We start from the raw sequence: 27,530 nt of genomic DNA on the forward strand, positions 1-27,530 counted from the left end.
CCCTGGATTGAGATGGAGCAGTCAAGTGGTTGATCTGATTGTGTGGTTGCTGCCATTGGGGATGGATGGGTCAACGGTTTTTTTTAAATAATATTTTATTAATTTTCTCATTTTACAATTAAGTATTTAAAAAGCAACGTGATGACTGGGTTAATCAATAGTTCAATAGCATACATAAGTCTTTAGTATAAATCTCAAATTATAACATCAGATATTTCCTCTCTTTTTCTCTTAATATCTACTATCTTGTGTTAGGCTAATATAGTTCTTATTATTACCAACTAAATAAAAACATCTTTGTTACATTTATCAATAATTTTTAGCTTATACATATCTTGACTTGTGTTTGCATTCGATCCTTATATACAATCAATGCCCTGTTATTGCTTTTTTTTCCTCCAAGCTTTAATTTCCCATCAATATTCAAATTAACATTTGTTATTTATGATTTCCAAGTATTTTATATTTAGGTGACCAAAGTTTCTCTTATCTCAACTTCTTCCTTTTCCCTTTTTCAAAACAAAGTCTAATATTCTAAATATACATCTTATCTATTTGAATATAGTCTTGATCTGTTTTCTAAAAGTTATCTATTTTCCACCATATTAAACCATCTAATTAATAATACAGTATCCCCTCTAATAAGTCAAAACCATTATATGTATTGACTGGGTTAACAAATAAATCAGTAATAACAATTTTTTTAGTTTAGGTCTAATTTTTGGAAGCTCAAATACTCCTCTCTTTTTCTAGTAATATCTGTTATCTCATATTGGGCAAATAGAATTCTTATTTTCAACTAAGTAAAAAAAATTCTTGTTACATTTATCAATACTTTTTATCCTATACATAAACTTTAATTTCCCATCCATATTCAGAAAAGGGGGGAAAACACTGTTATTTATGATTTCCAAAGATTTTATGTTAGGTGACCAAAGTTTCCCTTATCTCAACTTCTCCCTTTTTCCTTTTTCATATCAAAGTCTAATAGTCTTGTTACACATATTACCTATTCAGTTATAATGTTACTTAATTTTTTTTAAATTATGTATTTTCCACCATATTCAATCCTCTAGTTAGTAATATAATATCAAAGCCATTATTTTCTTCAGCCTTATTCTGGCTTTCTTCCTTTGCCACTAACCTTCCATGTCAGTGCCTTTGAATCATCAAATAGTGCTCCCTCTATTATTATATATATTATTTGGAATAAGAAAGACCAGTTGAGTGCAGGTTTTTTTTTTTTTTTTTTGGAAGAACTAGCCCATTTGCATTCATTAGATCACCTCCCTATTACTCCAATTTCCCATAATTGTCCTGATAGGTTTATCTTCCATTCAATCTGTTCTTCTTCCTTTTTCTCAAATTTCTTCTGATTTTTGTAAAAAGTCTTTTCCAGTTTCAGTATTCACTCCCTTTTCTGATTTTTCCATTGGCTGGGTCTGTTGGTCAGTTGGGTCCTCTGTCAATTTTCCTGTTATTTTCTGCATTGTTAGTTCTTTGGTTATAGTCAAAATCTGGGTTTGTATATTTAAGCTGTCATTTTGTTCCTTTATGTTGCTTTCTATTTTGTCACAAGCTGAAAGGATGGTTTAGTGTATTGATTTCAACACGGAAAGGATTTTTTCCTGATCTTCGTCCATATTCTCTTGATAGTATAGTAAGTTGAAGACTTTAGAATCAAACGTTAAAATAGTTTTTTGTCTTTTGCAGCTGGGTATGGGACATCTATTTCAGGTGTTATAGGTGGTCTTTATAATAGAAATGGTTTGTCAAGTAAAAGTTTATAATCCAAGGTATTCTATCATCTCGTATAATAACATATACTTCTCATGTAAAGAAATAGGAAAGCATTTCCCCAAGTATAGCTCTGAAAGTCAGTAAAAGTTTACATTCGTAGTTCAAACAGGCCAGATATGCCACCCAGAAGTTCCTTCTTTGCAGCTGGGTTTTTCACAGATGGTAACTGTCAAGCTCCGAGAAGTTTTTTCTAGAGTCTGGGCTTCAAGCCAAGTCTCTTTTAGGCAATAACAACTAGTAATACCATACTTTGTCACAAAATGTCACTGACGCCATTTAAGCTTTTTAAGTCCAAAATTTTTATGGTAGTTTTCCAAGTCTTATTTCTTTTTTTTAGATAAAAAACAAACATCTCCCATGAAAGAAGGAACACTTTTAGTCCCCAAGTTTCAAAAGAATATGCATCCAATTAGATTAAAATTGTTCTTATAGTTGCTCTGTTTCCTCTGGGTAGTTAGTTTCTACTTTTCTTAGAAGGTGGGATAGAAATTCCCTTCCCTCTCTCCTCACAGGGGGGAAAATACTTTGGGCATCTTTTACCAGAAAAAATACTTAAAATCTTAAAGAGAGGATCAGATCTCACCCAGTTTCATCCTCATAGCTTTAAAGGTGCTTGGTGGTGATTTTGACTTCAGCTGTCAGCAGCTTAGTGACGGGACATATTGGTATGGCCAGTCTTTCCCCTGCCGGTTTGGAGGGCTTCCCCGGCTCAAACGGAAAGGCCACCGCCCTCCTGCAATCAGATGCATCCACTCCTTGCTCGTTGCCCCTACAGGGTGACTTTCGACTCTTTCTAGGGTTCCCAGCAGAACGAATTCAGACGCAAAAGACGTCTTCCTGCGTCTGCAGCGCAGCGATGGTTTTCATATTATGGTTTTACGTTGTAAGCTGCTCGGAATCATCTGTGTGAGGTGTGCTGCCATATAAAATATGTTTGTTTAATAAACACAAATGAATGAATGGTATTATACTTTCATAATGCAGATAGGAAAGATGACAGGAACAATGGAGGAGCCTATAGAAAGGGAGGTTTCTCCGTGACTGTCCAGTGAGAACAGATGAGATCTTACAATGCCTTAGAGTTCAAAGACACTAATTAAAATAGAAAGATAATTTATCTCTGTCCCTCACTCTCATGATATATGTATAACTGAACTGCAAAAAAATTAACATTTCCATTTTTAAATCAAATTACTAAAAACATTTATTAACACGTCTGGTTTATCTGTAATTCAACCATTCTCGATCTCTAGAAATAATAGGCCATAGCATCATAATTTTAACCATTTTGCCTCAGGATTAGCTAACCTAGAAAATGCCAGTCTAGGAAAAGCTATCTTGTGCTTCTTCTGAAAAAAAGCATGGTTTGTTTGAGAAAAACAATGTGCAAGCGCATACACACACACACACACACACACAAACAAACACACAAATAATTATACAAATGGGTTCTCCAGTGTTGTGCCCACATGGCTGGTAAACCCAAATTGACTGGATTTATATAAACAAGTCTATTCAAGATTAAATTTTGAAGTCACCTATATTGAACACATTGCAGTTAAATCATTGTGGCAAGATTTATCTGAACCATAATTCCCATTTATAGGCAAAGAATCCCAAGAAACATGACAATTAACTAAAATGAATGAGATCACAATCGTTATTTTAGTTAGCTAGTCAGTTCATATAACTCTAAAAATACCAACTTGGAAAAAAATATTTAAAAAGAGAGAGCCAGTTTCGACTAGTGTGTTTACAAGCATGGCAACTGTAAAATACTGAACTGAACTCCGGGAATTGAAATCCATCCATCTTAAATTTGCCAAGATAGAGAAACCTTTATCTAGCAATATGGCACAAAGTTAAAACCAGGACACTGTGAGTTGTAGTTCTACCTTAGGCATGAAAGCTGGCTGCATGACTTTAGACAATCACTCTCTCAGTCCAACTTATCTCACAAGGTTGTTGTTTTGGGGAAAATAGGAGAAGGAAAGAGTATTAAATATGTTTACTGCACTTTTTCTCACTCCTGGCCTGAAACTTAGACATACATATTTTGGTAATTGTGCTAAAGAAGCTTTTCTAATGCAAAAAAAGTGAATCCATATGTAGCCCTGGATTTTTAGGTTGTTCATCTCTGCCGTTAAAAAAAAATCTGTGATTGGATCCATAGCAAATTAAGCCAAAACCAAACAAGTATGACTACAATGTATAAAACCAGTAATTGACTAAGTTCACATATCATGCTAAGCCATAGGTTTTTAAGCATGGCTTCTTATCTAAACTATAAACAATGGTTAACAAACCACAATGGCACAATGATAGCCTAAGCTGAAACTCAGATAAACTGCATTCTGGCTTACTAGAATATATTCACATATATGAACCAAACTGGTTTATATATAATTAGGATCACCAGCATGGTCTGAAGTAGCATTTTGCTAAATGATATATTTTCATAATTTAAATTCCAACTTACTAATGCAAAAATATTTACCTTTATGTTTTATAATCATCTTCAACATGATCACATGCATTGATTTAGACTCTTCCCAATAAAATCAAACCATTCAACAGGTATATGTGGAGGACTGTTGTAAATTACCCAATGTATAGCATTTCTTTTCTTTTGCAAATACATAATAATGAGGGGGGGACTTCTGCCTCCCTCCCTCCATCCCCATTTCACTCAGATAAATTTCAGCTCAGATGCCAGTTTTAGCAGCCACGTCTGCTCGCCATGGCCGATCCAGGTAGCTGAGTACTTGGCGGATGGGGCCACGATTAGTAGGCTCCAGGGCTAAAAGATTTTGTAACATAGCAATGCAATCTTGAGACAGTGGACGCCAGTGAAATGGCAGATCTTCATCTGAACCTGATTCTTGCCATATCACAAAGTCGTCAAAAAAGGAATCCTCTGGCAGAGTCTTTTCCCAAGGAAAGTAGCCAGTGAGCAGGCAGAAGATCAGCACCCCGAGAGCCCAGGCATCAAGGCTGGCATCGATGGGTAAGCCTGGGGTGCCAATGGTGCCACGGCTCAGCTCAGGTGCAGTGTAAGGGATGACCCCAGTCACAAGCTGCAGCAGAGTGCCTTGGGGTCGGGTCAATCCAAAATCTGTCAGTTTGATGCAGTGGCAGTGACGGTCAAAAAGCAGGATATTTTCTGGTTTAACATCTCGATACACCAGGCCCCGACTGTGTATAAAGTCCAATGCGCTCACTAGTTGCTTGGCACAGAGCTTGGCTGCCTTCTCAGGAATGCCTGCCTAGATGGATAACAGAAGAACATTTTTTTAATCCATTAGTTCTTCTCAATGGTCTATAACAGTGTTGGAGCATCCACAATTTCTGGAGGCAGGTTGTTCCACTAATTAATTGTTGTAACTGTCAGAAAATTTCTATTCTACCGTGTTTTGCCAAAAATATATATATATATATATATATGAAAGACATCCTCTGAAAATAAGCCCTAATGGGTTTTTTGGTGTGTGTAAACCCATTAGGGCTTATTTTCAGAGGATGTCTTATTTTGTGGCTACCCACCCACTCCATGTCACCATCTGGTTCCTCACAGTTGCAATGGGGCAGGAGGCTATGTGGTAAGCTGGTGTCACTGCCATGAATTGAGGCGAGGTCCCCACAGCTAAACCACTCCCCACTTGGTGACCTCTCCTTACCTGTTCATTGACCCAGCTGCCTACCCGTCTCTTCCCTTTCACTCCCCTCCCGAGCCAGGCTGCCATGCTATGGAGGATGGGTAGGGAAGGCTCAATCACCATACCTGGTCCCCTCCGCTGTTTCAGAGCCATGGAGTGACGGCGAAAGGCCTTCACTGCCGCTGTGCATCAGCAACATCCACCACTGGAGGGGCTTTCTTTGCTCCCCACCAGCCTTGCTTCGTCCTGCCCTGCCCTTAGGTCATCTGTCTGGCAGCCACTGCCTCCTCCACCACCTGCCATTTGTGCTGCAGCACTGCAACGCGCTGCCTGTATTGTATGGTTTCAATGGCGGCAACTCTGGAGGCCCACATAGCCACAGGAGAGTTGGTGGCTGGAGTCAGGGCAGCACAGTCTTCAGAGCGCTGCCACCATCAGCCCTAGTATAACTGAGCTGTGAAGGAGGGCCAGGGGGCCAAAACTGTCAGCCCAGGGACAATATAGGGAGCCTACCATCAGTGGAGGAGGCAGTGGCTGCTACCAGGCAGGGGATCTTGATTCTACCGCTCTGTTAATGCAGCCTAGGACTGCATTGACTTTTTAGGCAACTACAATGCACTGCTGGCTCATATTGAAGTGATGTCCACTAGGACTCCAAGATTCCTTTCATAGTTACTACTATTGATTTAGGTATCACCCACACTATACCTGTGTATTTGGTTTTTCTTGCCTAAATGTAGAACTGTATTTTTTGTCACTGTTGAATTTAATTTTGTTAAATAGTGCCCAATGTTCAAGTCATTATTATTATTAAAATCTAAAATAACAAATTGTAGATGTTAAAATATACAGTAAGTATAAAATCTAATAATAATACTATTTTTTTAATCTTGAAATATAAAAATATGCTTACCTTGGGCTTGATAATGGAAATAAGATCTCGATGAAAGGCTGCTTCATAGAGAAAACCATAATGCTGGCTGGACTCTATAGCAATGCCAAACATACCAATGATGGCAGGATGTGCAGAAAGTGAGAGTGCCACACAGTATTCATATAGGAAATTCTGGAGCTTGGTGCTAGATTTAGGTAGTAGCTTGAGAGCCATAGGTGTCCCTGAGAGAAGTTGGGAGAGGCAGAAATATGGATAAGACATCAAGATCCTCATTTTCCAATAATCAGACGTTTTTTCTGCCTTTTGGTCATTGTGTAATTTCAGGCATTGAATCCAGCAGTGCTTTCTGTATGCAAAATATCTTATGCAAAGTCACCAAAACTTTGGGTCATTATGACAGATAATCCTCAACTTACAACCATAACTGAACCTGCAATTATAGTCACAAGTTGTCATGGTCATAAGTCAAACCATCACATGACCAGTTTGAAGATATGACTGTTAAGTGGAAACATAATTGTTAAATGAATTCACTTTCCTAATGCGTGTTTTTGCCAGAAATCAGAGATAAATGCCAGAGACTGATAAAAACACATTGCAAATTGGAGCCATGTGATCACAAGACACTGCAAACAGCTATAAAGGCGAGCCTATTATCAAAATGTGATCACATCACCATTGGGGTTTGTGGGGGGCGGGGGGGGGTAGGGGCTGCTGAAAGAAGTTAGTATATATTAAATGATTGCAGTTAAATGCTAGGAATAACACTAAGTGCTACAAATAACATAAGAAAAACAGATTTGTTTTCATACTCATGTAATGAGAACCTTTGCTTAACAATTTCTTTCCTCTTTCTGTAATTTTGTTATTTCTTCATTTTTTCATCAATATGCTAAACATAATTTTTACTTTTATATATATTTAAATGCACAATAGAGTTGCCCATTTTTTATTGTTGTGTCACCTCATGTATATATATAATGTTAATCTCTCCAGGACTATTTTTTTTAAAAAAAAATAATGCCTGAAATGTATATGTTGATCAAATCAGTGTGACAAGCAGGAAACAGGTATACAGTTGAATTCTTGCCTAATGTACCTCAGAGCTGAAGAGCCTGAAATATAGCATCCTGTACAAATTCTTGCAAATATGATTTTATACACTATATTAAGTATTTTGTTTGTTTTTGAATAAATGATTTAATTTTTTGTTCCTTCTCAATTCTTTTTTATTCAAATTGAAAGACTCTAGGATCAAATTCTTTTCCAGTTCAGGAAAAAAATACTGTAAAGTCAGTATTTAAATTTCTACTAAACCACATCTGCAGTAGAATGAGACTCGGCAAGAGGAATTCCCCTTCACATTTTTGAGAAACTCTTGTGTTGAGAGACAAGGGCTAGAATAAAACTCTGTTCACAGAATAGATATTATGTATATAAGTACAGATGTACTGTTGTAGCCCAAATCTGACTCGTCTAAAGCAAACAAATAATTTGAAGATACAACATAATTTTATTGGCATGCTTATAAGCAATCATATATTATATACCAGATACTCAGCAAAGCTTTGATACTTTACTGAGTGGCCATGAGCAACAATAAAAACAGAGCTTATATTATGTATTATATATTAGTGCCCATTATCTACAGTGTGATGTTGAACTATTTTAGATAAACCCATATGGGTGACTTACTTACTTATTTACTTACTTACTTATTTATATCCCACATTTATTTTTACAATTAGCTCTAGACAGCAAACATATTCAACACCCTACCTCCTCCTATTTTCCCTACCACAACAATCCTATCAGGTGAGTTGGGCTGAGAGAGAGTAACTGGCCCAAAACTACCCAGCTATCTTTCATGGCTAAGGCAGGACTAGAATTCATGGACTCACACTTTTTAACCTGGTGCCTTAACCATTAGAATAGAATATAGCTAGAAGGGACCTTGGAGGTCTTCTAGTCCAGCCCCCCGCTCAAGCAGGAGAACCTATACCATCTCAGACAAGTGACTGTCCAGTCTCTTCTTTAAAACCTCCAGTGATGGAGCACCCTTGATTTCTGAAGGCAAGCTGTTCCACTGGTTAATTGTCCTCACTGTTAGGAAGTTTCTCCTTAATTCCAGGTTGTTTCCAACCATTGTTTCTTGTCCTGCCCTCTGATCCTTTGGAGAATAATTTGACCTCCTCTTCTTTGTAGCAGCCCCTCAAATACTGGGATACTATTCTTTTCTTTAGATTAGCCAGGAACCAAATCCTACAGTCATATGTTTTCATCTCCAGGCCTTTGAATCATCTTAGCTGCTCTTCTCTCAATTTTTTCCAGACTCTCAACATCTTTTTTGTGATATGGTGACCAAAATTGGCTGCAGTATTCCACGTGTGGTTTCATTAGGGTTTTATAAAGCGGTACTAATACTTCACATGATCTTGATTCTATGCCTCTGTTTATATAACCCATGAGCACACTGCTGGCTCATATTCAAGTGATCGGCTATTAGGACTCCAAGGTCCCTCTCAGTTACTAGACCAAAGTGACTCTGTCATTTTCTACTAGGTCAGCATGGCAGCTGTACTCTCTCAGTTAATAGAAACAATTAGGTTTACTTAGCCACGAGTTCCCAACTAAGCCTCTCCCTATTGGAGTCAATTCAGCTTGCTATGAATATTTTCTTATAAGGGCACTTTAAGCACCATATATATTGGAAGCAGGGGGGGAAACATTCCTTGGGTTTAGTAATGAATGCACTTTACATTTATACATGGGGGGGGGATAACTTTTACTCTAACCATAGCAACCAATCGCATCATTATTTAATTTTAATTTAAAAACTTGGCTCAAATAAGTGACAGCTCAAAAATTATTGGGTATTTATCAGGAAATCGTGGTTGATTTTGTCTTTGTAACAATGATCTGGTGGCTTCTGATAACAAATTATTTTGTATACACCACAAGCCATTGTAGGATATCGTCTATTAACAGAATTGCACAAGATATTGGAGAAGTATCATTAATCCAAACATCAAAAATTTGAAATCTGCTATTGATCAATTTTCAAAAAGATTATTATTTTTACTAATCAAAAACTATGTTTTCCTTTAGTGTATGATTCATATTTAGAAAATATAGACAATTTGTATGCAAAATTTACTACATTGTTACTAAATGTATAAGTGATCATGGTTTGTATCAATTTAGCTTGTTAATTTTTGAAATATTTTATTTCTTATTTTTCTTTTGGTATTATAACTTAATCATTAATGTATTAGATGTGTGCATATTATCACTTTTAAAATTTGTCTTTACATATTGTCTTCTCTGTATTTCTGTAGACCCACAAACACACAGAGAGAGAAAAACATACATATAGTGCATACATACATATGTGCATCTAAGGGTTCAGATTGTAGGCAGAAACATGCAGAACTCTGAAGAATTCTGGGAATTGAAAGTCACACATGTGAAAGCTGTCAAGTTTGAAAACACTGATATAGGGTCACTAGCATAATAATAATAATAATAATAATGATGATGATGATGATGATGATGATGATGATGATGATGATGATGATGAAAGGAAACCGCCCCAATAGCAGAGGAACAAAAGATCAACTCCTAATAGACAAAATGATCTTGGAAAACTGCAAGAGAAGGAAGACCAACCTGAATGTGGCATGGATTGACTACAAAAAGGCATTTGACTCTCTGCCACATGATTGGATAATAAAGTGCCTAGAAATAACAGGAGTCAGTAGAAACATCAGAAAATTTGTGCAAAGATCGATGGCACAATGGAAGACACAGTTGCAGATCAATGGTGAGAGGCTGGGAGAGGTTAATATCAAGAGAGGAATATTTCAAGGAGATTCATTATCACCATTACTATTTGTTATTGCACTGTTTCCTCTGTCAACAATACTGAATAACTCAGGACATGGCTATCAAACATCAAAAACATCTGCCAGACTATCCCACCTCCTTTACATGGATGATCTGAAGCTGTATGGAAAAACATCATCTGAAATAGAATCGCTGCTCAACACTGTCCGTATATATAGCCAAGATATTGTAATGGAGTTTGGCTTGGACAAATGTGCCACACTTACTATCAAACAAGGAAAAATAGTGAAAACTGAAGGAATCAAGATGCCCCACGAAAATAACATTAAGAGTCTGGATGAGGAAGAGTACTACAAATACTTGGGTATCCTTCAAGCTGACAACATCAAGCACACTGAAGTCAAGAAAAAGATTAGAGGTGAATACATCAAGAGAGTGAAGAAGATCTTAAAATCCAAACTCAATGGAGGAAATACCATAAAGGCAATCAACACCTGGGCAATCCCAGTCATTAGGTACACAGCTGGAATAGTGGACTGGACTCAAGCAGAACTAAAAGCAATGGATAGGCAGACCAGAAAAATAATGACAATGAATCATGCCCTTCATCCACGCAGTGACATTGATAGACTTTATCTACCAAGGCAAATAGGTGGGCGTGGAATGCTACAAGTACATCAGATGGTTGAAGAAGAAAAAATGGCTTTGGAAGAATATCTGAAGAACAATGATGAAGATGCACTGAAATTAGTATATCAGGAAGGCTTACTAACTACTGGAGAGACCAAACTGGCCTACAAGAAAGACCAAATGAAGAACAGAATAGAGGCATGGGAAGACAAAGCACTACATGGCCAATACATGAAAAAAATAGCTGGGAAAGCAGATAATAATAAAACCTGGCAATGGCTAAGAGCAGGAAAATTGAAGAAAGAGACCGAGGGACTAATTCTGGCTGCACAAGACCAAGCCTTAAGGACAAATGCATACAAAGTCAAAATTGAGAAGACAGCAACAGACAGTAAGTGCCGCCTATGCAAAGAAGCTGAAGAAACAGTGGACCACTTGGTAAGCTGTTGCAAGAAGATTGCACAGACTGATTACAAGCAGCGGCATGACAAAGTAGCAACAATGGTGCATTGGAAGATCTGCAAAAAATATCATTTGCCTGTAAGCAAAAACTGGTGGGATCATAAAATAGAGAAAGTCATAGAAAATGATAAAATTAAACTGCTCTGGGACTTCAGAATTCAAACAGACAAGCACCTGCAACATAACACCCCAGACTTAACAATTGTCGATAAGAAAGACAAAAAAGTCTGGATAGTGGACGTGGCAGTGCCTGGAGATAGCAGAATAGAAGAGAAAGAACTGGAGAAGATAACAAAATACAAAGACCTACAAATAGAAATAGAAAGACTGTGGCAAAAGCAAGCAAGGGTAGTACCAATAGTCATAGGCTCCTTGGGTGCAATCCCAAAACAACTGGAGCACCACTTGAACACCATTGGCATTGACAAATTCGCTATTAGTCAATTGCAAAAGGCGGCCTTATTAGGAACTGCTTCCATCCTGCGACGATATCTGTAATACCATCAAACATCCACATCTGCCTATCCCAGGTCCTGGGTAAGGACTCGATAGGTAGACAAAATGCCAAATCCAGTCTGAACATCTGGCTGACTGTGCGATGATCGATAACAATAATAATATATATATAAATGTGTGTGTGTGTGTGTGTGTGTTTTCTGAGCTTTTTGTGGGTGTTTGTATGTAGGTCTTTGGTTGTTCGGGTTTTCTCCCATGTAAAATTGGAAGTGTCTTGGTGACGTTTCGATGAAGTCCCATTTGTCATCTTCAGGCTGGTGTTTTCAGCTTCGTGCTTCGAGCAGCAATGTGTGGTCTTAGCTGTTTCTTCCTTTTAATTGCCAGTGGGGGTATGAACTGATTGGGTGGGAGCTTGGCTGTGTTCTGATTGGGTGGAGGTGTGTTCTGATTGGTTAGGGGCTTGGCTGTGCTCTGATTGGCTGGGGGGTTGGGCTGTGGCTGTGCTCTGATTGGCTGGGGGAGTGTTCTGTTTGGTTGTGCTCAGGTTAGTCTGAGTTGCAGGGGGTTTAAGATTTTGGGCTGCCTTGCTATTTTTTGGCTTCGCGTTCGTGGTCGTGCCTCATCTTCATGGAGGGTGTCAGTTTGCTTCATGTATGGATTGGAGGGGTTTAAAGTGGCTAATGATGCAGCTGTGGTCTGGCTTCTGGTTTGTGGTCGTGCCTCATCATCGGTGTGGCTTTGGGTTTGCTTTTTGCATGGATGTGTGGTGGTGACATCCTGTGTGGTTTTTGTGAGTGTGGGTCTGGTATCATTTTTTGTGTTAGGGAGTCGTTTGTCAATAAGGGCGGGTTTCCAAATGGCTGGTAGGCGGGAGGTATCATCTCGCTTGTTCATGCTGTGTGGGCGTTTTTCTATCTCGATGGCTTCTCTGATTATTCTGTTATTAAAATGTTCACTTTTGGCAATGGTTCTGGTATTTTTAAAGTCAATTTCATGTCCTGTGGCTTTAAGGTGTTGGACCAGGGAAGATGTTGGTTCCTCTTTTTTGACTGAGTTCTTATGTTCTTCAATGCGTGCACTTATTCTTCTGTTGGTTTGTCCGATGTATGTGGTGGGACAAGTGGTGCATGGGATTTCGTATACTCCTTGATTTTCTAATTCAATTTTATCTTTGGGGTTTCTAAGGATGGTGGATATTTTTCTGTTTGTGCAGAATGCTGTTTTGATGTTGTGTTTATGGAGGATCTTACTGATTCTGTCTGTGGTGCCTTTTATGTATGGGAGGAGGGCTTTGCCGTTTTCTTGTTCTTTGTCTTGGATTTTAGTGGGGGTTTCTTTTTGGATTAGGTTTGTAATCTTATTTCTATGGAATCCATTGGATGTTAGTACATTGGTGAGAGTGTGTAGTTCGGGTTTTAGGTGTTGTTCGTCAGCTAAGCGTTTTGTTCTGGAGATGAGTGTCTTGGCTACAGAGTTGATCTGTGCTGGGTGGTGGTGTGAGAGAGCGTGCAGATAGCGGTTTGTGTGTGTTTTCTTCTGGTAGATGGTGTGTCCTAGGGAGCCATTGGATTTCTTGTAGACTAAGACATCCAGGAAGGGAAGTTGGTTGTTAGCTTCTGTTTCCATGGTGAACTGTATTTTGGGGTGTAGGCTGTTGAGGTGTGTGAGGAAGTTGTCCAGTTTTTCTTTCCCATGTGGCCAGATTATGAAGGTGTCGTCTACGTATCTGAGCCAGAGTTTGGGTTTGTGATCCGATTTTTCTAGAGCTTGGGTTTCAAAGTGTTCCATGTAGAGGTTGGCAATGACAGGTGAGAGGGGTGATCCCATGGGTGCTCCTTCTGTTTGTTTGTATTTTTGTCCATTATAGATGAAGTATGTGTTGGATAGGCAGTGGTTGGTCAGATCTAAGATGTGTTTGGGGGGGTTATATTTGTTTTGAATAGCTGTCAAGGCTTCTTTGATAGGCACTTGGGTGAAGAGGGATATGACATCGAAGCTCACTAGTAGGTCGCTGGGCTGTAAGTTTTGTTTCTTTATGATCTTTATAAACTGGAATGAGTTTTTTACGTGTGAGGTGATGGATTCTGCATAGGGCTGTAGTTCTTTGGCGAGAAATTTGGCTAGGTTTTGTAGAGGTGAGCTATGGAGCTGACTATAGGTCTGAGTGGGGTTCCTTCTTTGTGTATCTTGGGGAGACCATAGAGTTTGGGGCATCTGGATGATTTCTCTCTGGGAATGATTCTTTGCTGGATCTCTTCGCTAATGGGGGAGGCTTTTATTTTGGATCTGGTGGTTTTTTCCAGGTAGGTGGTGGGATATATATATATATTTGTGGTGCACTGTTTGTTTGTTTTTCTTCTTTGTTGATTTTGCATCCCAGGTATTCAGTTATAACTGCCGCTGTGCTGTACATTAGTTGGTTTGTTTCTTGCAGTGAATTGGTGCTTATACTTGATATTGCAGTATTTGCATCTTTTACTGCTTGTGCTAGCTGTTTCTTTGGAACAAACTTCAATGCAGGATGCCTTATTCTGTTGTTTTTGTGCTGTTCTAAATGCTCAGTTATTCTTTGTTTCAATTCTTTTATTTCTTTAGTTAGAGAGTTTTGTTCTTCCTGAGGAAGAGGTGCCTGGTTTCCAAATGAGAACAGTTGTATATCTCTGCTGGATTCCTTCACTGCCAAGTCCCCCTGGTTTGTTTCTACATTCTGAATTACTTCTGGTAAGGCTTTGAGATATGGGATAACCCAAAGAAATACAACAAGGATGCGGCTTGGTTAAAAGAGGTGGATGCAAATAAAACAGAAATTGAAATGAAAGAACTAGTAATAACAAAAAAAATTGTAGAAAAAAGAGCAAGGAAAATCAAAAATTGGTCAGCACCAGGTGAAGATGAACTACATGGGTTTTGGTTGAAACATCTAACTGTTATACACCCACTCATTGCCAAGCAGTTCAACAATATACTACAAGGAGGAGAAATTGAAAAGTGGCTAACAACTGGGAAAACCTACCTAATAATGAAAAATCCAGCAAAAGGGGCAACACCAGGCAACTACAGGTCAATTACCTGCTTGCCAACAACTTTCAAATTACTAACTGGTGTGATAGCTAACGCAGTACAACAGCATCTAGTTGAAAACAATCTCTTTCCACCTGAGCAAAAAGGAAACCGCCCCAATAGCAGAGGAACAAAAGATCAACTCCTAATAGACAAAATGATTTTGGAAAACTGCAAGAGAAGGAAGACCAACCTAAATGTGGCATGGATTGACTACAAAAAGGCATTTGACTCTCTGCCACATGATTGGATAATAAAGTGCCTAGAAATAACAGGAGTCAGTAGAAACATCAGAAAATTTGTGCAAAGATCGATGGCACAATGGAGGACACAGTTGCAGATCAATGGTGAGAGACTGGGAGAGGTTAATATCAAGAGAGGAATATTTCAAGGAGATTCATTATCACCATTACTATTTGTTATTGCACTGTTTCCTCTGTCAACAATACTGAATAACTCAGGACATGGCTATCAAACATCAAAAACATCTACCAGACTATCCCATCTCCTTTACATGGATGATCTGAAGCTGATGGAAAAACATCATCTGAAATAGAATTGCTGCTCAACACTGTCCGTATATATAGCCAAGATATTGTAATGGAGTTTGGCTTGGACAAATGTGCCACAATTACTATCAAACAAGGAAAAATAATGAAAACTGAAGGAATCAAGATGCCCCACGAAAATAACATTAAGAGTCTGGATGAGGAAGAGTACTACAAATACTTGGGTATCCTTCAAGCTGACAACATCAAGCACACTGAAGTCAAGAAAAAGATTAGAGGTGAATACATCAAGAGAGTGAAGAAGATCTTAAAATCCAAATTCAATGGAGGAAATACCATAAAGGCAATCAACACCTGGGCAATTCCAGCCATTAGATACACAGCTGGAATAGTGGACTGGACTCAAGCAGAATTAAAGCAATGGATAGGAAAACCAGAAAAATAATGACAATGAATCATGCCCTTCATCCATGCAGTGACATTGACAGACTTTATCTACCAAGGCAAATAGGTGGACGTGGAATGCTACAAGTACATCAGATGGTTGAAGAAAAAAAATGGCTTTGGAAGAATATCTGAAGAACAATGATGAAGATGCACTGAAATTAGTATATCAGGAAGGCTTACTGATTACTGGAGAGACCAAACTCGCCTACAAGAAAGACCAAATGAAGAACAGAATAGAGGCATGGGAAGACAAAGCACTACATGGCCAATACATTTAAAAAAATAGCTGGGAAAGCAGATATTAACAAGACCTGGCAATGGCTAAGAGCAGGAAAATTGAAGAAAGAGAGCGAGGGACTAATTCTGGCTGCACAAGACCAAGCCTTAAGGACAAATGCATATAAAGTCAAAATTGAGAAGACAGCAACAGACTGTAAGTGCTACCTATGCAAAGAAGCTGAAGAAACAGTGGACCACCTGGTAAGCTGTTGCAAGAAGATTGCACAGACTGACTACAAGCAGCGGCATGACAAAGTAGCAACAATGGTGCATTGGAAGATCTGCAAGAAATATCATTTGCCTGTAAGCAATAACTGGTCTGATCATAAAATAGAGAAAGCCATAGAAAATGATAAAGTTAAACTGCTCTGGGACTTCAGAATTCAAACAGACAAGCACCTGCAACATAACACCCCGGACTTAACAATTGTCGATAAGAAAGACAAAAAAATCTGGATAGTGGACGTGGCAGTGCCTGGAGACAGCAGAATAGAGGAAAAAGAACTGGAGAAGATAACAAAATACAAAGACCTACAAATAGAAATAGAAAGACTGTGGCAAAGGCAAGCAAGGGTAGTACAATACTAATAGGCACCTCGGGTGCAATCCCAAAACAACTGGAGCACCACTTGAACAACATTGGCATTGACAAATTCGCCATTAGTCAATTGCAAAAGGCGGCCTTACTAGGAACTGCTTCCATCCTGCGACGATATCTGTAATACTATCAAACATCCACATCTGCCTATCCCAGGTCCTTGATAAGGACTTGGTAGGTAGACAAAAATGCCAAATCAAGTCTGAACATCTGGCTGACTGTGTGATGATCAATAGGAGGAGGAGGAGGAGGAGGAGGAGGAGGAGGAGGAGGAGGAGGAGGAGGAGGAGGAGGAGGAGGAGGAGGAGGAGGAAGGGACCTTAGAGGTTATCTAGTTCAACCGCCTGCTCAGGCCAGAAACCCTATACCATTTCAGACAAATGGCTGTCCAGTCTCTTCTTAAAAACTTCCAGTGTTGGAGCATTTGCATCTTCTGGAGGCAGGTTGTTCCACTGATTAATTGTTCTGTCAGGAAATTTCTCCTTAGCTCTAGGTGATATGAATCAATCTGTTTTTTCAAAAGCAACTATAATGGAAACTATTTTCCATTGAAACTGAATATCTGACTGTTATTCAGCTGGGATCAAAATACTATTAATCAGTATGTCAAATCAGTATAAAGCAGGACAGCCTAACCTGAAACTCCAGCATTTCATACACTCTCCATAGCTTTGAATATAGCCCTTATTGTTCACCTCAATCAAATTTCAATTTTTCAAGTGGTAGAAGGAAGACATTTTAAGAAAATGTAAATATAATTGTACTAGATATATTTAATTATATTTTATTTTTTGATTTCTCCATTCATCTTCATGTCCTGACTCCTACTAGTCCTGCATTCAAAAAACCTCCTCAGAAAGTGGGAGACTGTGAGTTCTACTCCCACTTTAGCCATGAGAGCCTTCTGGGTGACTTTGGGCCAGTCCCTCTTTCTCAGCCCTTGTTGTGGGGGAAATAAGAGGAGAAAGATGGGTTGTGGATATGTTATTTGTAAAAATAATAAAGGTTGGAAATAAACAAAGAAATACATTTAAAATGGTTTAGTTGGAAAGAGAGTGGGATTGTTTGACTATACAAGACAATCTTTACCTCTTTGCCTGTGCATTACCAGGACCACCTGGCCATATTTCCCCTTGCCCAGCTCCTTGATGACTTGGTAATGTTCTGATACTTCCATGTGCACCAGGCTCTGGGCAGTGATCTCCAACATGTCTGTGAGACGAGCCTGTGCCTCCATCCCCAAGGTACGATTCATGGTGAAAGCCTAAAAGAAATACAAAGAAGTTGGTGAGTATATCTTATTGCAACAGTATAAGAAAATGGCCTCAAAGAATAAGGAATCATGATGCTGCTCTCTCAGACAAGAGAGAGAGGAGGCTCCAGTGCCTTAATGGTCAGAGAAGAATTAGACCCAGCCTAATTCACCAGACAAAGTGACAGTCAGAGATTTGTATTTGACTTAAAAATTTGATGTCAACCCTCTCAGGTAAATCATACAAGAAACATGACTAGATGAGTTAATTGTGCTTCATTGTTAATCTACATTAACAGTATTTTGCAACACTGAAATCTGCCATCACTTTTAACAGTTTTAGTTTGTAGCTTTTATTCATGAACTCTGCATGCTCCAATCTGCATCATAATATGAAATAAATATTTTAATTTTTCTTGTAATTATAATTTTCTTTATACCTTTTACTTGCATTCAGTCCTACAGAAAGCAGAGTTACAAAACAGCAAAATAAACAGTTTCCCCTTCCATGTTCTGTGTATTAAGAACATTAATGGCACATAATAGAACTCAAGTGAAGTATGGTCAGTTGTCACCCATGAGTTTCTTTTCCTGAAGCCCCAAAAATTTTTCTTTCAAGTCCTTTTTTTTTTTGAACATACAGATTTATTATTGTTGTTCTTTGGTTTTAATAATAATAATAATAAAGTTGGAAGGTACCTTGGAGGTCATCTAGTCCAACCTCTGCTCAGGCAGGAAATCCTATACCATTTCAGACAAATGGCTGTCCAGTCTCTTCTTAAAAACTTCCAGTATTGGAGGATTCACCACTTCTCGAGGCATGTTGTTCCACTGGTTAATTGTTCTAACTGTCAGGAAGTTTCTCCTCAGTTCTAGGTTGCTTCTCTCCTTGATTAGTTTCCATCCGTTGCTTCTTGTCCTGCTTTCAGGCGCCTTGGAAAATAGCTTGACTCCCTCTTCTTTGTGGCAGCCTCTGAGATATTGGAACTCTGCTATCATGTCCCCCCTCGTCCTTCTCTTCATTAAACTAGACATACCCAATTCCAGCAGCCTTTCCTTATATACTTTAGCCTCCAGTCCTCTAGTCATCTTTGTTGCTCTTCTCTGTACTCTTTCTAGAGTCTCAGCATCTTTTTTACATTGTGGTGAGCAAAACTGGATGCAGTATTCCAAGTGTGGCCTTACCAAGGCATTGTAAAGTGATATTAATACTTCATGTGATCTTGATTCTATCCCTTTGTTAATGCAGCCCAGCACTATGTTGGCCTTTTTGGCAGCTGCAGCACACTACTGCCTCATATTTAAGTGATTGTCCACTAGGACTCCGACATCCCTCTCACAGTTACTACTATTGAGCAAGATACCCTCTATATTATACTTGTACATTTGGTTTTTCTTGCCTAAATGTAGAACCTTACTTTTTTCACCATTGAATTTCATTTTAGATAGCGTTAGATAGTGCTCAGTGTTCAAGTCTATCCAAATCCTCCTGTATCCTAAGCCTGTCTTCTGGAGTGTTGGCTATTCCTTGGTGTTGTCTGCAAATTTGATGAGTTCCCCATCTATCCCCTCGTCCAAATCGTTGACAAAGATGTTGAAGAGCACTGGGCCCAGAACAGAGCCCTGGGGCACCCCACTACACACTTCCCTCCATGTAGATGCGGTTCCATTGAGGACTACATACTGAGTACGGCCGGTCAGCCAGCTACGGATCCATCTGGTGGTGATGCTGTCTAACCTGCATTTTTCTATCTTATCTAGTAGTAGGTTGTGATCTACTTTGTCAAATGCCTTACTGAAGTCCAAGTAAATTATATCCACAGCTTTCCTCTGGTCCACTAATTTTGTCACTTGGTCAAAGAATGCAATAAGGTTTGTCTGGCATGATCTGTTTTTGACAAACCCATGTTGGCTTTTAGTAATGACTTTGTTTGCCTCTAGGTGTTCGCTGATTCGTTGTTTGATTATCTTTTCCAGAATTTTCCCAGGTATTGAGGTCAGGCTGATAGATCTGTAATTTCCTGGGTCCATTTTTTTCCCTTTTTTGAAGATGGGAACTATATCAGCTCTTTTCCAGTCCTCCGGTAGTTCCCCAGTGCTCCAGGATCTTTGAAAAATATAGTTCAATATTTCTGAGATCACATCTGCCAGTTCCTTGAGAACCCTGGGGTGTAATCCATCTCATCCTGATGATTTGAACTCGTCTAGGCTGGACAGGTACTCACTTACCATTTTCTTGTCTATCTTAACTTGCATTTCTATTCTGTTTTTTATGGCACTATTTTTGGTAGGTTGGTCTGCTTTTTCTCCTTTGTGTAAAGACAGATGCAAAAAACGAGTTAAATAGTTCTGCTTTCTCCCTGTTGCTTGTCATCTTCTTGCCACTTTCACCCACTAATGGACCAATCACTTCCTTCACTTTTTTCTTGTTTTTTACATGTTGAAATAAGCTTTTTTTGTTATTTTTGACTTTGGTCACAAGCCTTAGTTCATTTTGAGCCTTAGCTTTCTTCACTTCATCATTGCAAGCTATTTGCTGATATTCTGACTTAAGTTATGTGCCCCTCTTTCCACTTTCTATACTTGTCCTTTTTATCTTTCAATTGATCAGCCATGCTGGTTTCTTTTGAGAGCTTTTATTTTTCCTCTTTGTTGGAATTGTGCTGGACTGGGCTTTTATTATCTTACAGCTTTATAGATTAGAAAAGAAAAGTAAGATTTATTTATTCTGCACTCAGTACCCCAAGAATGAAATCTGTCTAGGTCTATGAGACTTAACATGGATATTGTTGTTTTCATTAATCTTAGATTTCTTTGGCAATACAAGAGGAAAAGAAAGTTGATGCACTCTTCCAATTTTCCAGCAAGTTGTATATGCTTTCTATGTAGTCTTACTTCAAAACAGGCAATAAATAGGGTCATACTACAGCTACAGAGGCCTCTGGGAAACCTGACTCATGACCAAAAGAGGAGAGCACCTTTCCTGCATTCTCCTTGTATATGTGCAGGCTATTTGCTACAGATTGACCAACAACACTTTCAGGGGGAAAAAACCCTTGCAATTGACAAACATACACAGTTTTCCTTAACTTGATCTCTTCCTTTTATATTGAAAGATGTAATCTTTGTAAAACTTGGTAAACTTCAGTTTTAAGTTTGGAAAGGGAAAAGGCATTGCCATTTTTTCCATATGAATGCGACTTTCCTATCTAAGAGGTGAATCATTATTTTTCACTATGAAGTTAATCAATATATAGGTCTTGGTGAATCAATACAGGAATTTAATTAAGTTAGCCAGTCTACTGTACTCAGTTAGTGAGCCTTTACTGTGAAGCTTTTCAGTTGTTTTCCTAGTGTCCAAAGCAATGCAATAGCAATAATAATGGAAATGCATTGGCAGTGTGTTTAGAGGTGACCTTGATTTCCTTGAAAGTTTTTGTCCCACAATCTCTTATGTGCCAATCCTGGGAAGCTTGATATGCAGGTAGCTGATTCATGCATCTATACATGAACCAAAACTACAATCCTTCCTTCGTGTTTTTAGACACCATGTCTCATGGGTGGTCTCTCCCTCCCCTCTCCCCCATTTCCACATGCAAATCTCATTCCAAATTTAGCAAGGCAGAATTTAGCAGGTTCTTTAAGTATATCATTTTCCCTAAGTAATGCCATTTGCAGAATTTTGTCCTAGTTACAGAACTGTGAAATCTTGGAATGAAGAGTGGAAAATATTTCAGGGCTGGCCTTTTTTTAGGCATTCTCTTGCTTCTCTTCCATTTTGGGGTAGCAAAATCATTGCAAACTGGCCCGATGTCATGTTCTTTATTGTATTTCTAGTGACCCACTGAAAATGGACACAGTCACTTAATGCCAATTTGCCTGGCTTCTGATTTCATGCCAAGTGTTCTGTCCTACATGCTCTAAGGGTTATGGGAATTTGGGGCTCAATCCAAGTGATACAATCCTAAAACACTTTAGAGAATCATATTTAAACTTTTTTTACCTAAGGAGAAAGTATTTTGTACAGAGGCTCCTAGTTAATCTCTACTATCCATGAATACTTTTCAGAATTTCTTTTCATAGGGACAATGTTGCAGAAATAATTCTCCATCAAGATATATGTTATTGTTCTTGTTATATGTTCTTGCTATTCTTATGACACAGTCCTTATTTGTTTGTTCCGCCTAGTAAATATCACAAATAAATGTCATAATATAAATGTCAAAACTTACAGCAATTGTATAGATAGTTATGAATATTGCATCTTACTTTAAGTGTTAGACAAATGAAGTGTCTTGCCCCATTAAATACTGGGAAATGGTGGTACCTCCAATTTCCAGAAATAATGGCAATTTGAAGATAGCGCCACAAAAAATTGACCCAACTCTCAGTCTAATGAAGAAATGGTGATTATTGTGGTTCATTGTAATTTTTCTCCAGACAAAGAATAGACTTGAGATCTTTCACAAGTGCCCCCGGGCAGTTGTTCCTCCCAAGGAGATTGTAAGATCTTGGTCTGCAAGATTCAAAACCCTGGGAGATGAGGGAACAACTATCTTGCTCAACCGTGTTTGACACCTTTAAGCAGATCCTGGGTTCTCAGAGTTCATTTTCATCACTTTTAGAAATTGCTTGTTATCTGCTTTTCAGCTATTAAGACCTTTGGATTAACAGTTTTTACATCACTGGCTGAGTGATGTAAAAGCAGTAGGGTGATAAAAAATTTGATTTTAGAAAATTACAAATCCAGATAAATTTGAAATAAGATTTTGGAATTAAAAATAAGAATGCTTTCCATAGGAAAATGCCTTTTCCTTAATGTTTTAAATATAGGTACATAATAAGACAATCGGCCACTAAGATAAGCTAGAAAGAACTAAAGAGTAAAATTAAAAGAGAAGAACACTTACATTTAATTTACAGATAGAGAATGAAGCAAAATACTTTAACATTGGACATATTGAAGGATACTGTTGAATGATGAAGGCAGAACTTAACTTTTGTTAACTCTTAACTCTTAGTGATTGCTGTACAGATAGACTGCATTTAAACAATGTTATGGAAGAGGAACAATTTTAGCTGATTAAATTGAGAATGATCTGAAAGGGGATTTTAAAATGACAGACTAAAATAATGATTTGGAAAAAATGTTACACTAGACACTGAAATCAATGGATGTTGTAATGTTTGAAAGGGATATACAAAAAACAAACAAAGAGAGTGACCTGGATAATTTGTTTATATTAGATTTATAAAAGAGGCTTGTTAAAGCATTGAAGAATTTTGTGAAAATGAACAAATTAAAACAAAATTAGTTTATTTGATCAAGACTAAAATAAATATGTTTATATCTCTGGTAACCCTTAATGGACTTTTTGCTGAAAGCCTTCTTGAATAACATATTTGAGAGTAATCCCTTTATTCTGAACTTCTAAAAGAAAGCTAGATGTGAACTTTGCTGATCCCTTCTCAGAATAAAGCTATCTATTTTGTACATCTATTTTCTAGCCCAACCATATATTTTTTTTGTAAATTTCTAATTTTGGATTTAAGACACTGAGCTCTATGGTGAACAATCTGTGATCTCACATATATGCAAAAGAAATGTGCATTTCACATACATGAACTTGAGATAAAAATGGTTTTTGTGCAATATTCAAACAAGACAAATTCAGCTTACAAATCCACTCTTCCCTTTTGAATGGACAAAAGTGGCACATCTTACATGGCAATTTTATTTCCCAACTTTGCTTCAATTTGTATCGGTTCCTTCATTGCAAAAACATGTACAGTATGTGGCAATACATGTATAGCTGCATAGAATTGACAAACTTGCAAAATTCTTAATTTCCTCTTTTTTAAGCAACAGGGAAAAAATCAGTAAGAAGGGGGCAAATATACATTCCTTTTTTAAACGGTATTTCAAAAAGGCCAGGCTTGGTTTTAGACTTATGTGGAGCTGTTATAGCTTCAGTTGCAATGCATTGCCATTTTTGTGACAGGAGGAGGACATTATTAAATATTTCTAAATTATTAAATGTGATTGGATTTAAAATGATTCAAATTTAGTAATTAGCTATTTAATAAATACATTTATATCTTAGTATAAATTAAATTGCATTTTGAATTCACCTTTTTCTTTTTTTTTTCTTTTTTTCTTTTTTCTTCTGAGCCCACCTACATTATGCACTGTTGCTCTAGGACTTCAGAATCTTTGCACCTATTCTATCTCAAGCCCAAGAGAAGGAAAATAATACCTTTGAAGTTACAAAAGAAAAAAAATCCTATTATCCTATTTTTCCAGTAGATTTTTATTTTATTTATTTTGTTTTGTTTTGCCTAGAAGGCTTAAAAAAACATACATCTTTGGGCTAAAGGTTGCCAAATTAACACTGAACACTAGGATAAATAAGAAAGATTTCCATGTTACACTTTTACCCTTCAGCATTTGAAAATCCTTGAAGTCAGATTCCAGTCCGTACTATTTGTAATTGCTTCTGCTATCTTCACCTTTTTCACTTATTTTTTTTTTCTTTTCTTTTTTTTAAGTGAACCAAAACCACCTCAGCTTATTTCTGGGCCATGAAAATAAACATGAATAATCAATGCATTTTTGAAAAAATATCTGGGAATTATTATTGTTTTAAAAAAGGGGAATTTCTGGAGCCAGAATAAAATAAAACACCATATATCCCCTCTCATGCACTACTGAAATGTTTCCTGTGCGTTTTAGTAATAACAAAGTAATTGTTTCCCATTAACCGCAGGTGACATGACATGTTATATGACATATAAGTTGGTCCGCGTCTAAAACAAATTTTCCTCACCCAGTCCTTACAATTTTTTCTTTTTTAATTCTGTGGTTGGTATGAGAGAATTTGTTTAACTAACGGTAAAATTCAGCCTAAAGTACTCATTCTTAGTACTTAAATACTGAATAAAATTGGATTTCTACAGTCATTTCAGAAAACTAGTATTTGAAAAGGTCAAATGCTTGACTTCTTCAAGTATGTCTTGACCCAAGATCTGTAAGGAGCTGTGAACAAAAATGGAGGAGATAAAGGCATTGTGATTGACATAGAGTAAGAACAGTGGTTCTTTAACAAGAATGTTGTGAGAAAGAATATCCCTGGGTTATACAGGGTCACCATTAATTATCTGCAATTCTCTTTCCTCATAAACAATTCTGATTAAATTATAATTAACAAGATCCCAGGGATTTATTTTACCCAACCAACTGACATATGCATCAGCCCTTAAGGCCCGATTCACACAATAGCTCTGAGCAACACCATCTTTTCCTGAATTAGCAATGATGATCTAGCCAGGTGCTTTTTGTCAGTATCAAGTCATTATTTCCCAAGACTGTATTTCTCAAATTTAGCCATCCATATCAACAAGAATATTGTTCTGAATTGATTCATAAACTAATTCATATGGTTCAAATGTCTGATGATGTGCTGCACATCAGTCAAAAAAAAGTGTATGGAGCAATGTGATAAAATTATAAAACAAAATGAAAAATAGGCATATGTATTCTAAAAAAAGCCTTTATTAGATCTGCTACCCTGTTTTAATTCAAATGCTGCCTTTCTTTTAAATCAAACGCCCATTTGTCTACTAAATTTTTGGTTAATATATTTCTATATTCTGATTACTAGCTATATATTTACTATAATATATATGGAACCAATTGGTTGCTTGATGCAAAAATTAACCTATTTGTACAAAAGTATTGAAACTTTTTGATAATCCTCAATTTTAGCATTACAACATTTCCAAAAATATGAGAGTTCCTTAAGTGTGAAGCAGCCACTGAGAATGCCATTTTTTACTTGGTTAATGATGGGAAAATATAATGATTAAGCAACTTCTTTATATTTACATTAATGTTCTACAATTACTGGGTACTGTGTTAGACAGACATAAGGCAACATTCATTGAGAGCACTGAATGTATGAAAAAATCCTTCCCATATTCATGCATTTTGCCCAAAGTCCCAGTTTTTGTAAGCCATCTCTATATAAAAGTAGACATTGAAAGAAACCATTGCTTTTCTGTATTTATTTTTCCAATCTTCCCCATGTTATACAGTATATGTGATCTTATACCATTGCTATTTACTGTTAATTCTGCCATTTATTGTCCAGGTGTGCTGCAGGTTGCAACAAAGAAACAAAATGACATCTCAGTGCTTTACATGTGGCACCACAAAAAATATAACTCAGAGCAGTAACCAATAAATGATTGATTTATTGGAATTCAGCATTAAGCCATTCATGCACACCTGCCCATTTCTGCCCATTTTTTCTTCTGCCTGTAATTTTTTACATTCTGGGTGCCTGGACGAGAGCCAAAACCATTTTTTAACAAACACTTTCTGACGAATATCAGGATCAATAATAGATATTTCATTAGACATCAAAAGACAAACCCTATGTGCTAACTTTGATTCCTGCCTGGAGACATTAGCTCATTCTTCCATACTCTTTTGCAAAATATCATAATATGTGCATAAATTTACACACAAAAACAGTTATATGAATAATCCCCCTTGAAGATTGTCCTGTCAGGACCCCATCTTTGCAGCCTAGGTAGTAGAGTCCTCACCACAGTAACTGGAACCACAATGGCATCGAGAACTTACCCACTTCCTTTTGTGCTGAAGAACCTCTGGGGTGTCCAGTCTCTCTCTCTCTCTCTCTCTCTCTCTCTCTCTCTCTCTCTCTCTCTCTCTCTCTCTCTCTCTCGCTTCTGTTGCTGTCTAATGAGGCTATGTGAAGTGCAGCTGGGGTGTCTGCTAGACATTACTGGTATAAGTGTGACGCTCCGCCTCTTCTCCTGTGCCACACACCCTACAGAGCTGAAGTTTGAAGAGGGGGATTGGTTGAAGTGCAAGGGAAAACTCATCTATCTTTCCCAGACAGATGAAAGAGTGAGCATGCCAGACAGCCCACTCTACTCTGTTGCATTCAGCCCTAACAATGACATCTGCCAATATAAGTAATCCTCAGCAAGATATTGGACTCCTCTTTCTGGGACTTCAATAGCCTTTCACTTCTCTCCCATGCTCCTCGGCCATGCCCCATAATCCTTCATCTTGTACTTGTGATAGAGTGACATCCTGTGTCCATGTCTTTTCATTACATGGGGGTATTGGGGGAAAGAACATGAGGGTACCCCTTTCTGAACCCCCTTTGCCTGTTTCTTTTTCACATTGTTCATGCTCTTTGTGCCCCAGCTTGTTCTGGCCTTATGGCTGCCAACAACCTGCCATTCATCAATGTGAATCCCATGGAAATCAGGTTGTTACGGCATGCATCACATCTACAAACATCAGATCATTTCTCATGTAAGAACATTTCTAGATGTCTACAATGCTAATTCAGGAGTTCTCTGGAGGAAATAATCTGAACTAAATAACTTAGAGTTTTTATCATTCAGAACAAAATAGATTTTATAAATAAATATAAAAATTTAAATAAATATAAATTAAATAAATAAAGTAAAATGGAAGCAATTAGAAAAGATGATTGCACTTATGAATTTGAAGAATTGTACTGAAGAATTAGCCATATGTTAAAATGGAATTTGTCGATAAAAAGAACTGGCAAGAGATTCAGGATCACAAAAGGATAAC

General features: G+C 37.7%; 1 protein-coding gene across 3 annotated transcripts; it reads right to left on the bottom strand.

Moving 5' to 3' along the window:
• Window positions 1–1,642: 1,642 nt before the first annotated feature.
• Window positions 1,643–27,060, bottom strand: LOC120309749 (serine/threonine-protein kinase SBK2-like). Of its 3 annotated transcripts, XR_005557171.1 has the most exons (5): window positions 18,590–18,616; window positions 17,728–17,902; window positions 6,370–6,572; window positions 4,298–5,066; window positions 1,643–2,716 (listed from the first exon to the last, which is right to left on the bottom strand). XR_005557171.1 is itself a non-coding variant. In XM_039347275.1 (4 exons), exons 2-4 carry the CDS (start codon window positions 17,891–17,893, stop codon window positions 4,506–4,508), a joined length of 930 nt encoding a protein of 309 aa, XP_039203209.1. In that variant the 5' UTR covers window positions 17,894–17,902; window positions 26,538–27,060; the 3' UTR covers window positions 1,643–4,505. The 3 variants fall into 3 exon arrangements, 2 of the variants coding, with proteins under 2 accessions (XP_039203209.1, XP_039203208.1); XM_039347275.1 differs by lacking the exon at window positions 18,590–18,616 and adding an exon at window positions 26,538–27,060 and having other exon boundaries at window positions 1,643–5,066; XM_039347274.1 differs by having other exon boundaries at window positions 1,643–5,066.
• Window positions 27,061–27,530: the final 470 nt, after the last annotated feature.

This window comes from Crotalus tigris, unplaced genomic scaffold (assembly GCF_016545835.1).
Source record: "Crotalus tigris isolate CLP2741 ecotype Arizona unplaced genomic scaffold, ASM1654583v1 scf7180000018058.1502924, whole genome shotgun sequence".
Lineage (NCBI taxonomy): Eukaryota > Metazoa > Chordata > Lepidosauria > Squamata > Viperidae > Crotalus > Crotalus tigris.